Genomic DNA, 12,160 nt, shown 5'->3' on the forward strand with positions numbered 1-12,160 from the left:
CAACACATTCCTAAATGCTTAATATACATGCATATTGCATTTGTCAAATATATTTGATTCAATTGTTTATAAACTGAATTAAATGGGAAAGATAGAGGAACGCATTCATTGAAAAGGACAAAAATACATTTTAAGTTTTCTCCTTGTTTTTTGTCACCATCTATGTGATTTAGTAGAGAAAGGAATAGCTAAGTGTGAGTGGGAAGAAGTGCCTATGGATTAGAGAAATCGTGTGTAGGTGTTTTTCTTTGAAGGAAAACGTTCTTATATTCAGTATTTTAGCTAGGCTTGTCCCACTCAGAATTCCCACCTTAACTGGACGCTGCTGATTCCAAAGAACTAGATTTATGTGTGTTGATAAGAGTGGTTTGTAACAAGCTATAAAATTCCAATTTTAGCTCTCCGAAACTCCAGAAACTCCTCCTCAGAGGCAATCATTCTCAGTTGCCATTGACCCAAAAGACTGAAATTCTGAATAATGCCAAGAGCTTTTGTAGTTTAACCAGACAAATTTGATTCTTACCCAAAATGTCACATTTTAAAAATTGTAACAAAATAACATTGATTTACCTTTGCATTTGTATCCTTGCTTGATTATGCCCCAGAGCTGTAACAAAAGACAAAGGAATGTCAGGGAATCTGAGGATAGATCTGGAAGGAAAACAAGGCCACTGAAAAGGAAGTCCTGGGAAGCTTCAGGACTGGCCAGGCACAAACAGGATGTAGCCACTCTTAACACCCTTCCTGCCAGATAGAAGAACCCTCTCCGGGCCCCTTCCAGCTGTGGTGATAACACGAGTTTCGTTTCCCTTTTCTTTCTCGGAGCCAACTGGGAGCCGGGATTGGAAACTACTAAAGTTTGATGCACCAGACTTTGGCCTGATGGGCTCTCAGCAAAACGTACAGAGGAGCTGGCCACTTGGTCTTTGGGAACCCCTGGCTCCCTCTTTTTAATGACACTAGCTGCTCTTAGTGCCCACTGCAGGAAATGAAGCAATGGAAGAAGCGCACCTCATATGAAAGCATTTGGATTTTGCTAGGCTATTTTCTGAGTAGTATTTGTCCCGTGGAAAAATACAGAAGAGGAAATGATCTTAGTTATTCATGTCTTCATTCTCCACATTTGCTCTATGTTTGGCCTTTGCCAGGGTTGTAGGAGATGTCGAAAAAGCTCAGATTCTGCCAACCAAGGAGTCTGTGACATCCTCGTGGTTAACAAGTAGGAAGTGACAAATCCCTGAGGGGAGATGTGAGGGCTGCAGTTCCACGAGGGAGCGTTTGCCCAGGGGGTTCAGGGACATCCTGGTGGTGGTGTCTTCGCTCTCCAGACGGACTCCTTCTAAACACCATAAAGAAGAGGGCCTGGCCGGTGGCTCACACCTGTAATCCCAGCACTTTCCGAGGCTGAGGTGGGCAGATCACGAGGTCAGGAGATCAAGACCATCTCGGCCAACATGGTGAAACCCCGTCTCTACTAAAAATACAAAAATTAGCTGGGCATGGTGGTGTGTCCTGTAGTCCCAGCTATTCAGGAGACTGAGGCAGGAGAATCATTTGAACCCGGGAGGTAGAGGTTGCAGTGAGCCAAGATTGCGCCACTGCAGGCGACAGAGCGAGATTCTATCTCAAAGAAAAGAAAAAAAATAATAAATAAATAAAATGCAAATGTCTCCTAGGACAGAGCAATATTTTGTCTTAGGGACAGGAAGGATTATCTGACAACTAAGTAGAAGCAAGGATGGCTGGAAGAGAGAGAAGCATGATCCAAAAAAGGGCACTGGTGGCCAGGATCATCACAGCTTGATCTTTATGATAATCTAGTTTGCTTCTCTTTTGTAAAAGGTGTATGTGATGATCCAGGAAGTTAGATAATCTGTAATCTCCCACAACCTGGAAATTCTTTCTCCAGAGCCCTTGGTAATGATAATAGCAATAATAATGATGATAGCTAACATTTCTTGAACTCTTGCTATGTGAGAAGCACAGTTAGGCTCTTTTTATACATATTAGCTTTTTTAATTGCTCATGATGTCCTTATGGTGTAGGTAATAGTATTTTTCTCATTTTTACAGATGAGGAGACTGACCTACAGAGAGGTAAAGTCCCTTGGCAAGGTCTCATAGCTAGTGAGGGAAAGAAGAATGTGTCATTTGAGGGAAAGACAGGAAGCCATTGCTCCTGCATACTCTTGTGTGAGCAAAGGCACTGAGGTGGGACATGAAAGGATAAGATTTAAGAAGAGACATCCTAATATCCAGATATGTTACATTATTAGCATTGTGGCAGGAACTGCTGAAAAAGATACAGTCAAGCAAGAGTGCTGGGGGTAGGGGTGGGGAGGTAGGTTTGCTAATGCTTACTTAATAGCCAGGAACAAACAATAGCTAGGAAGAGGCACTGGGTCAGTGTGCCTGCCAGGAACAGAAGAGGATGAACTCATGTGGATGGGTATGCGGGAGTATTTCCCACAGTCCTTTGATTTGAGACTACCGGCTGCTGTCATATTTGGAGTAATTGTGGTGTAAGGAGCACTGGACTGAGAGTCAGGAGACCTGGGTGTGACTCATGGTTTTGCTGCTAATGATCTGTGTGGCCTTGGGGGAAGTCACTTAACTTCTCCAGACCTCAGTTTCTTCATCTACAAAATAAGGGAATTACTAACACTCTTTCAGTTCTGGAATTCTAATTCTAAAATAAATCTTCTGCAGAGCAAGTCTGTTTGTCTTCCTTAACCTTAAAATGGAATTTATTTTAAAAGCAGATGGTTCCGGCACTGGAACCATTCTCCCATAATTCCTTTCAATGACACATCTATAGAGCTATAGTTATAAATTCCTTTGAAAACCAGTGGGCTTTTTGACATGAGTGTCAGTAAAGATCGAATCAAATTGTACCAATAAAATTAAATATATTTTAAAAACAAAAACAGATGTAAAAATTTTAAATGAGTTAATTTCAATTAAACTCTCAAAGTATCAAGGAATACATAAAAAAATGTGTACTCCGAGCCATGTGACGTGCAACACATCTAATAGTATTTTATCATGCAACAACATGGCGGGTAAGTATTAACTCCCTTTTACAGATAGAAATAGACCCAAAGATGATGAATAACTTGGTCAAGGACATAGAGTTAGCAAAGGCAAAACTTTAACCCAGGGTTCCAGACTCCAGGTCCAGAGCTTTCTACTTCATCACAGCTGCATCAAGAATGTAGCACCAGCATGTCTGCTCCAGTGAATCAGGGAGACAGGTGTGGAACTTCCAAGAAAGTCTACCTTGCTGCTCCTACAGAACCAGGGTCTCTGTAAAAGGGAGGGACAGGACAGAAGGACTAGAGAGCAGAGATAAGACCTTGAGTTTGTTTCTCGTTTGTTTGTTTGTTTTTGAGATGGAGTCTTGCTCTGTCGCCCAGGCTGGAGTACAGTGGCGCCATCTTGGCTCACTGCAAGCTCCGTCTCCTAGGTTCACGCCATTCTCCTGCCTCAGTCTCCCGAGTAGCTGGGACTACAGGCGCCCGCCACCACACCCGGCTAATTTTTTGTATTTTTAGTAGAGACGGGGTTTCACCATGTTAGCCAGAATGGTCTTGATCTCCTGATCTCATGATCCACCCTCCTCAGCATCCCAAAGTGCTGGGATTATAGGCGTGAGCCACCGTGCCTGGCTGAGTTTATTATTATTATTATATTTAGAGATGGCAGTGGCAGGGGTCTCTTTATATCGCCCAGACTGGAGTCGAACTCTTGGGCTCAAGCTATCCCCCTGCCTCAGCCTCCTGAGCACCTGGGACTACAGGTCCATGCCACAACACCCAGGACCCTGAGATTTGATAAAGGCTTTCTGACTCTCATAGCCCACCAAAAGACAGATGCATCATCCTGACCAGCCTGACCTTTTGTTTACTGGGTCCCACTCTGTAGGAGCGTGTTATGCACAGCCCCATCCCACATCAGAATTTTCAGGCCTAGATATTTCCAAAAATTTCCATCAGAATAGAGAAACTAGAGAAACATGAAAAAGGAGACCATTTTGTTTTGTTTTGAGACTGAGTCTCGCTCTGTCACCTGGGCTGGAGTGCAGTGGCATGATCTTGGCTCACTGCAACCTCTGCCTCCCAGATTCAAGTGATTCTCCTGCCTCAGCCTCCTGAGTAGCTAGGATTACAGGCACCTGCCACCATGCCCTGCTAATTTCTGTATTTTTGGTAGAGACGGGTTTTCACCATGTTGGCCAGGTTGGTCTCAAACTCCTGACCTCAGGTGATCTGCCTGCCTTGGCCTTCCAAATTTCTGGGATTACACACGTGAGCCACCACGCCCGGCCAACCATTTGTTTTATGATAAAATGGTCTGGTCACACAATCCCAGTGGGGATACTAAAGAAGAACTTCACCTTCTCTGCAGTGAATAAAGAGAGCTAATTAGACTGGTTTTGCCCTGTGTCATGTCAGCTGTTATGACCACCTGGGGCCGTCTTTGAGGAAACGGCTGCCTCTTATTTACCCATTCTCAGAGGAGTGTGTGCTTGAACACAGACTCCTGCATTGGGCTCCCGAAAGCCAGTTCTTTGAGCATGGGATGGGAAAAATGTAATTTCTGGTAGCATATAATATCGGCAACAAATTCAATATGGGTCAACGAGTCAACAGGAGGACGTGGCTGCCAAATAAAGCTAACACGACTGAGCTCTGACATCTAAAAAAAGGGGCGATTGTCATACTCATCTGGATGCTGGGCCTCCCTCACCTGGAATACCACATTTCCCATTTTATTTAACTTGGATTATCAACTAGAGACATTCAGGGCCCAAGAGTTTCTATTAAGGCCAGGATCAAAAACTGACCTTGATTCCCAAAGAATTATCAAAGGTGGGGGAAGGAAGCATGCAGTCTTCATTTGTTGCAGTGGTGTAGGTGAAGCACAGGGCTGACAGTCAGTACACCTGTGTCGGAGTCCACGCTCTGGTAATGATTAGCTGTGCAATCCTCAGGAACCTGGGTTATCCTCTTTGAACCTCTATCTTCATAAGCAAGATGGTGAAAGTAAAATACCCACTTCAAGGGCTTGCTATGAGGATTAGTTACCGTAATGTCTATGGAAGTACTTTGTTACCCGCCAAGCATTGAGTAAATGTTATTTATTATTATAGCCAGCTTCTCTCCAAAAAGATTTTTTCTTCCTTTTTGAGTTGTGAATTATTGAACCATGCCTTGATGGATTTCTGGTCACTAATACCACATGAAATGAAAACTGGAAGGAACTCGCTAAGATAAATGCACCTCTTAATTACAACCACTTATGAATATTAATGATGAATGCCAGGGCTCATTGGGCTGACACTTTTCCCTGGCAGGGATTAATAAACAAAACCACTCTCTTGAGTTAACAGCCCTCACCAGCCTTCCCTGTTTTTGCTAGCCCTGCATTCCTAGAAAATAATGAAACCTTTCCTTTGGTGTTTAATCTTTAATTTCAGGGAGCCATCACGTTTTACTTCTGATTCAAAGCAGACAGTGAACTTTATTTAGTGTATCATTTTCCTACCTTTTCAGAATGCTACACAAATAACTACACACCTAAGAAAACAACGGAAAACAGACTTACAAATCCCGCACAGTGTTCGCAGAAGGTTGGCTTGAGATAGGTCATCTCCTGAAAATTATGGATAAATCCTGGTCCCATTTTACAGTGTAGTTGGGATTTAGCTCTCAGGAAGTAAGCCATCATTTCATCTTTACTAATTAGGCCATCCCTGTTAAAAGAATCAAAGAAGGGAGGGAATCTTTAAATAACAAGTTGCTAAGTAGCTGCCACACTTTAATCACCCACCTCCCAGACCTTTGTGGTCAAAAGCAGATGAGGAATATTCACTTCTCTATTACATCTCAGAGAAGGAGCGAACCTCAGAAGGCATCTTCAGGTGTTCAAAGCCTTTTTCAGTAAGCAGAAAATTGTGTATGTGTGCACCCTGCATGTGTGTGTGCAGGAGCATATTCATGTAGCACATGTGGCCTGTGCACTGCAGCACAGAAAGTCTTTATTATGAAAAAGCAGGTTCCTGAAGGACATCTTTCTAGTCCTTGCCTAGCTGTAAGGTTGTTGCAAGAATTAGGATGATGGAGAAAGGCAGAAAACTGTAATAACTGGGCTGACCATTCTCAAATTCATTCAGCTTGACGCTGTCCAGGCCCCTGGGTGATATTTTCACTCACATCTTAATGTCTCACAGCCCATTCACTGCACTGGCTGGGAGCAATTCTTCCAGATCTGCTCCACACAGAACAAACCTCTGGTCCTTCCCACCTTCCTACCCCTACTCATCACATACCCTGACTTCTTGTTTATCAAAAATGATCAAATCGGCCAGGTGCGGTGGCTCATGCCTATAATCCTAGCACTTTGGGAGGCCAAGGTGGGCAGATCACTTGAGGTCAGGAGTTCAAGACCAGCCTGACCAACATGGTGAGACCCCCGTCTCTACTAAAAACACAAAAATCAGCTGGGCGTGGTGGCATGTGCCTGTAATCCAAGCTACTCAGGAGGCTGAGGCACGGAGGCAGAGACTGCAGTGAGCCGAGATTGCACCACTGCACTCCAGCCTGGGCAACAGAGCGACACTGTCTCAAAAAATAATAATAATAACAATAATTGGATCCACGTGAGCTCTGTATTGCTTCTTTGCCCATTAGCATGTGCTGGCGATCACACCTTTCCTTTCCAGTTCAGAATTCTTTTCTACCTCCTCTGTCCTCTCTTGGGGCTCCTCTCTCAGAGGAAGAGTTGCGCCATCCAGCACTCTCCAGCCTCACTGGGACTCTTCTTCCAGGTTATGCTCAGTCTCTTCCCCTGTTTCTTCCTCCATTCACAAATACGCTCAGAACTTTCCCACCTGAAAAATCCCCTTCCTCAGTCCTGCCGCCATCTCCAACAGGTGTCTTTTCTCTCTTCCTTCTTTTACTCCCGAAGTTTTCAAAAAGAGAAATCATTAGGCTCTTTTATCATTTCCTCCAGGTACTCTTTATGCCACTTGAGTTTCTAACCCTACAAATCTGTCACCAGGAACATCCTCAGTGGCCTTTTCTCATTGGCAGGAAGTAACATGGAGACGTTTCCTTCTTTTGGCGCTCTCCCCTTAGGCACCCTGGAATTGCATGCCTCCCCGCTTCTCCTCCTTCCTCTCCAGCTCCCCTTTCTCCAGCTCGCCTGCACGGCCCTCTGATTCCTTTCAATGCCTGCACGTAGGAGGGGAGTCCCTGAAGGCTCATTTCTCAGGCCCTGAGCTCACCTCCCTCTAAGCGTTCCCACCAGAGTTTGCTCACAAGATGGAGATTCCAGCTTACAGTGGGGCTGAAGACTTAATCTCCATCTCCAGCCCTGACTGTTGTCCTGAATTTTTGCACCACATCTTCAACAACTTGCTAGGCCTCTCTTCCTGATGATCCACGCTCTGTCTCAATCAACGGATCTAAGTCCAACTTCATCTCTTTCTTCCCCGTACTCCCTGCCCAGGCTTCCCTATTGCTGTTTGCTGTACCACAATTTTCCCCAGGCTTGAGAATTTAAGATCCCTTTCTTACCTCCTATGCAAAATAACTTTGATTTTTGTACATTATAAGTATTATTATTAAAGTTATTTTGCATAGGAGGTAAAAAAAAAAAAAGGATTCTAAATTCTCAAGCTTGCGGGGAAATTTGGCACAGCCTAGCACACAACAGTTATTTTTTCTGCTCCTCCAACCGTCCACCATCAAGGAGGCATCAGTGTCTATTATTCCCTTCTTTGTGTTCTTGAGTTCTCATCATTTAGCTCTCACTTAGAAGTGACAACGTGTGATATTTGATTTTCTGTTCCTGCGCTAGTTTGCTAGGGATAATAGCCTCCACTTCCATCCGTGTTCCTGCAAAAGACATGATCTCATTCTCTTTTTTTTTTCCTTCTGAGACAGAGATTTGCTCTTGTTCAGGCTGGAGTGCAACGGCACGATCTTGGCTCACCACAACCTCTGCCTCCTGGGTTCAAGTGATTCTCCCGCCTCAGCCTCTGGCATGTGCCACCACGCCTGGCTAATTTTTGTATTTTCAGTAGAGATGGGGTTTCTCCATGTTGGTCAGACTGGTCTCGAACTCCCGACCTCAGGTGATCCACCCACCTCAGCCTCCCAAAGTGCTGCGGTTACAGGCATGAGCCACCGTGCCTGGCAATCTCATTCTTTTTTATGGCTGCATAATAGTCCATGGTGTATATGTACCACATTTTCTTTATCCAATCTGTTATTGATGGGCATTTAGGTTGATTACATGACTTTGATATTTGAATAGTGCCACAATGAACATTCATATGCCTGTGTCTTTACTGTAGAATGAGTTATATTCCTCTGGATATATACCCAATAATGGGATTGCTGGGTTGAAGTATAGTTCTGTTTTTAGCTGCTTGAGGAATCACCATACTGCTTTCCACAATGGTTGAATGAATTACACTCCCACCACCAGTGTATAAGTGTTCCCTTTCCTCTGCAACTTCGCTAGCATCTGTTATTTTTTGACTTTCTTTTTTTTTTTTGAGATGGAGTCTCACTCTGTCACCCAGGCTGGAGTGCAGTGGTGAGATCTTGGCTCACTGCAAGCTCTGCCTCCCAGGTTCACTCCATTCTCCTGCCTCAGCCTCCTGAGTAGGTGGGACTACAGGGGCCCGCCACCATGCCTGGCTAATTTTTTGCATTTATAGTAGAGACGGGGTTTCATCATGTTAGCCAGGATGGTCTTGATCCCCTGACCTCGTGATCCACCCACCTCAGCCTCCCAAAGTTCTGGGATTACAGGCATGGGCCACTGCGCCCAGCCAATTTTTTGACTTTCTAATAATAGCCATTCTTGGCTGGGCACAGTGGCTCACACCTGGAATCCCAGAACTTTGGGAGGCCAACGCAGGTGGATCACCTGAGTTCAGGAGTTCAAGAACAGCCTGGCCAACATGATGAAATCTTGTCTCTACTGAAAAAAAAAAAAAAAAATTGCCTGGCCTGGTGGTGCATGCCTATAACCAGCACCTCAGGAGGCCGAGGCATGAGAATCACTTGAACCCAGGAGGCAGAGGTTGCAATGAGCCGAGATCGTGCCACTGCACTCTAGCTTGGGCAAAAGAACGAGACTCTGTCTCAAAAAAAAGTAATAATAATAATAATAGCCATTCTGACTGGTGTGAGGTGATATCTCATTGTAGTTTTGATTTGCATTTCTCTAATTATCAGTGATAATTGAGCTTTTTTTCATATGCTTATTGTCCACATGTATGTCTTCTTTACAGAAGTGTCTATTCGTGTCCTTTGCCCACTCAAAGGAATGGGCACAGGTTTCATAATGAAGATGCCATAAATAATCTTTATTATATATATGATAAATTTATTAATGCATTGTCTCACAAATTTGTTACATCATTTGCTACATACATTTGTGTAACAGTGCATTAGCTCATCTCCCCTCCTAGGGACTTACAACGTAACACACTTTAGCCTATTAAAAGCTTTGGGAAGTCACACAGTAAAGACACCTATTTAATGAGATTTAACCCTGTGTTTCTCATTAGTTAGTTCCTTTTTCAAAAGTACTAATTAATAGCTACTTCTGTGGAACATCGTTTGGAAAACAGTACTTAGAGAAAACATCTTTTTGAGACTTTCCAGTATTAACCACTCAAACCTTTAGTCTCATGTAAGCAAGATATGAATAGTCCAAACCTTCATTCGTAGAAAACAGTTCTATAGATATCAATAAGTAGAGATAAGGATGATATAGAGATAGAAATAGACACAGATATTTGCTAGGACAATCTCAATTCTGTCTCTAGAACCAACAGATAAAAGAAATGAAGACTGGGAAGTTATTTTAAGTCAATGTCGTATTTACATGTCACTAATAGTAATGAACTAAGCAAAGAAGTGGGTAGTTAGCAGGCAATTTAAATTTTACTTTGTAAAGGAAGTTAATGTTTCTAATTGAATTTATTTTAAAAGTATTCTTTGTTCTGGGTATATAATGAAGATGAATTTAAGATTTTAAGTTATGTTAATGTGTCAAGGCTTTTCCTGGTATGTTGAATTACAGATTTTATTTTTTAAATTCAATTTAAAAAAATGGTTAGAGACAAGGTCCCACTATGTTGCCCAGGCTGGTCTCAAACTCGTGTCTTCAAATAATCCTCCTATGTCAGCCTCCTAAAGTGCTGGCATTACAGGTGTGAGGTATCGCACCCGGCCCCAGATTTCGTTTTTTAAGAATTCTCATACCAGCAAAAATATTAGAGGATTTTAATGTAATTTAATTTGCCCATTTTACCAAAACAAAATCCAGCATTTCCTTACAGGTGATTTTTAAATTAGAAACTAATCTCGTACAATTAACAATTAATCAAATTATTAATGCCAGGATTTCTCAGCAATTTTTTTTTTCAAATCATTATTTTCTTTTAATGAGTTGGGTTTTAGTGTCTAAAGTGATTTAATTTTTAGGAATAATTTGACGCTAAAAAGCAATATATTTTTTCTTTGTCAAGACAACCTTTGATCAATCAAAGAAAAAAAGCATGAATGCTTCTTGGCTGTCTGCAGCTATCGTCTGCTTTAATGAAGACTATAAATAAGTTTTTTTTTTTTTTTTTTGAGACAGCATCTCACTCAGTCACCCAGGCTGGGGTGCAGTGGTGCTATCTCAGCTCACTGCAATCTCTGCCTCCCAGGCTCAAGCAATTCTCCCGCCTCAGCCACCCAAGTAGCTGGGATTACAGGCCTGTGCCACCACGCCCAGTGAGTTTTTGTATTTTTAGTAGAGACAGAGTTTCGCCATGTTGGCCAGGCCGGTCTTTAACTCCTGGCCTCAAGTGATCTGCCTGCCTCAGCCTCCCAAAGTGCTGGGATTATAGGCATGAGCCACCATGCATGGCCAAAATTTTTTAAAAATCTTCATGAGTTTTAAGATTGCTTTCAGGTCCACTAATTTTGAGGACTGTCCCAGGTTAGATCTAACTATATTTCTCCTCTACTCTTTTTTGGTGGAGATTTTTTGAGGTTGAGAGCTAAGCAATAGAAGCAATATAGCGAATGGAGCGTTTGGATCATTTACAAATGTGCACTTGTGTTCAACACTGACAACATGGTCTTCCCTGTGATTCCATTCAGGTCATGTTCATACACACCAAGAAAATAATCAGTGACAAACCTCGCTCATCAAAGCACTACGGTTGAAGCTGTCAAGATGTAAATTACAAGTTTCCCTTCTCTCCTCTGATAATAATTTTCTGCTTTAGGATAGTTGCATTAAAATAAAACAAAATTAAAACTTACTGATCTTTGTCCAGAACACAGAAGGAATCCAAGAAGGGAAAATTGGCAGCTATACTTTCAAAGTCCTCTTGGGAAATGTACCCATCATGGTCGTGATCATAGTTTCTAAATACAGACTGCAAAGGAAAGATAAGTATTTATTGAACGACCATGAGGCAGGCTCTGAACTTGTTATTGCGAAAGCAATGATAACTAGCATATGATCCTTTCTATCAAGGAGCTTAGAATCTCGTGAAAGATAACTAAGTCAAGAAGCGTTTATATTATAACAAGACAAATGGTCTGCTGAGGATAAAAACAGAGTAATGGTTGGATGTGGTGGCTCACACCTGTAATCCCAGCACTTTGGGAGTTGGAGGCAGAGGTGGGAAGATCACTTGAGCCCAAGAGTTTGAGACCAGCCTGAGCAACACAGAGAAACCTCATTGCTACAAAAAAAATTTTTTAAATTAGCTGGGCATGGTGGTGCATGCCTATAGTCCCAGCCACTTGTGAGGCTGAGGCAGGAGGCTTGCTCAGCCCAGGAGTTTGAGGTTACAACGAGCCAAGATCACACCACTGCACTCTAGCCTGGGCAACAGAGTAAGGCATCATCTCTAAAAAATAAATTTAAAATAAAATTAAAAATAAAACTTCGGCTGGGCGCGGTGGCTCACGCCTGCAATCCCAGCACTTCAGGAGGCCGAAGCAGGTGGATCACCTGAGGTCAGGAATTCAAGACCACCCTGACCAACATGATGAAACCCCATCTCTACTAAAAATGAAATAAAATAAAAAATTAGCCGGGCATGGTGGCATACGCCTGCAATCCCAGCTACT

The 12,160-nt window shown here is 42.8% G+C and overlaps 1 protein-coding gene across 2 annotated transcripts in view; it reads right to left on the reverse strand.

The window, feature by feature from the left end:
* RASGRP3 (RAS guanyl releasing protein 3) overlaps window positions 1-12,160 on the reverse strand; it is an 88,033-nt gene that overhangs the window by 8,125 nt on the left and 67,748 nt on the right. For both annotated transcript variants that reach the window (XM_012501574.2, XM_030800109.1), the window contains 3 exons: window positions 11,342-11,457; window positions 5,607-5,754; window positions 571-607 (listed from right to left, as the gene is read on the reverse strand). In XM_012501574.2, the coding sequence (XP_012357028.1) occupies window positions 571-607; window positions 5,607-5,754; window positions 11,342-11,457 (301 nt within the window). The remainder of the gene's footprint in view (window positions 1-570; window positions 608-5,606; window positions 5,755-11,341; window positions 11,458-12,160) is intronic.

Source organism: Nomascus leucogenys, chromosome 19, assembly GCF_006542625.1.
Source record: "Nomascus leucogenys isolate Asia chromosome 19, Asia_NLE_v1, whole genome shotgun sequence".
Classification (NCBI taxonomy): Eukaryota; Metazoa; Chordata; class Mammalia; order Primates; family Hylobatidae; genus Nomascus; species Nomascus leucogenys.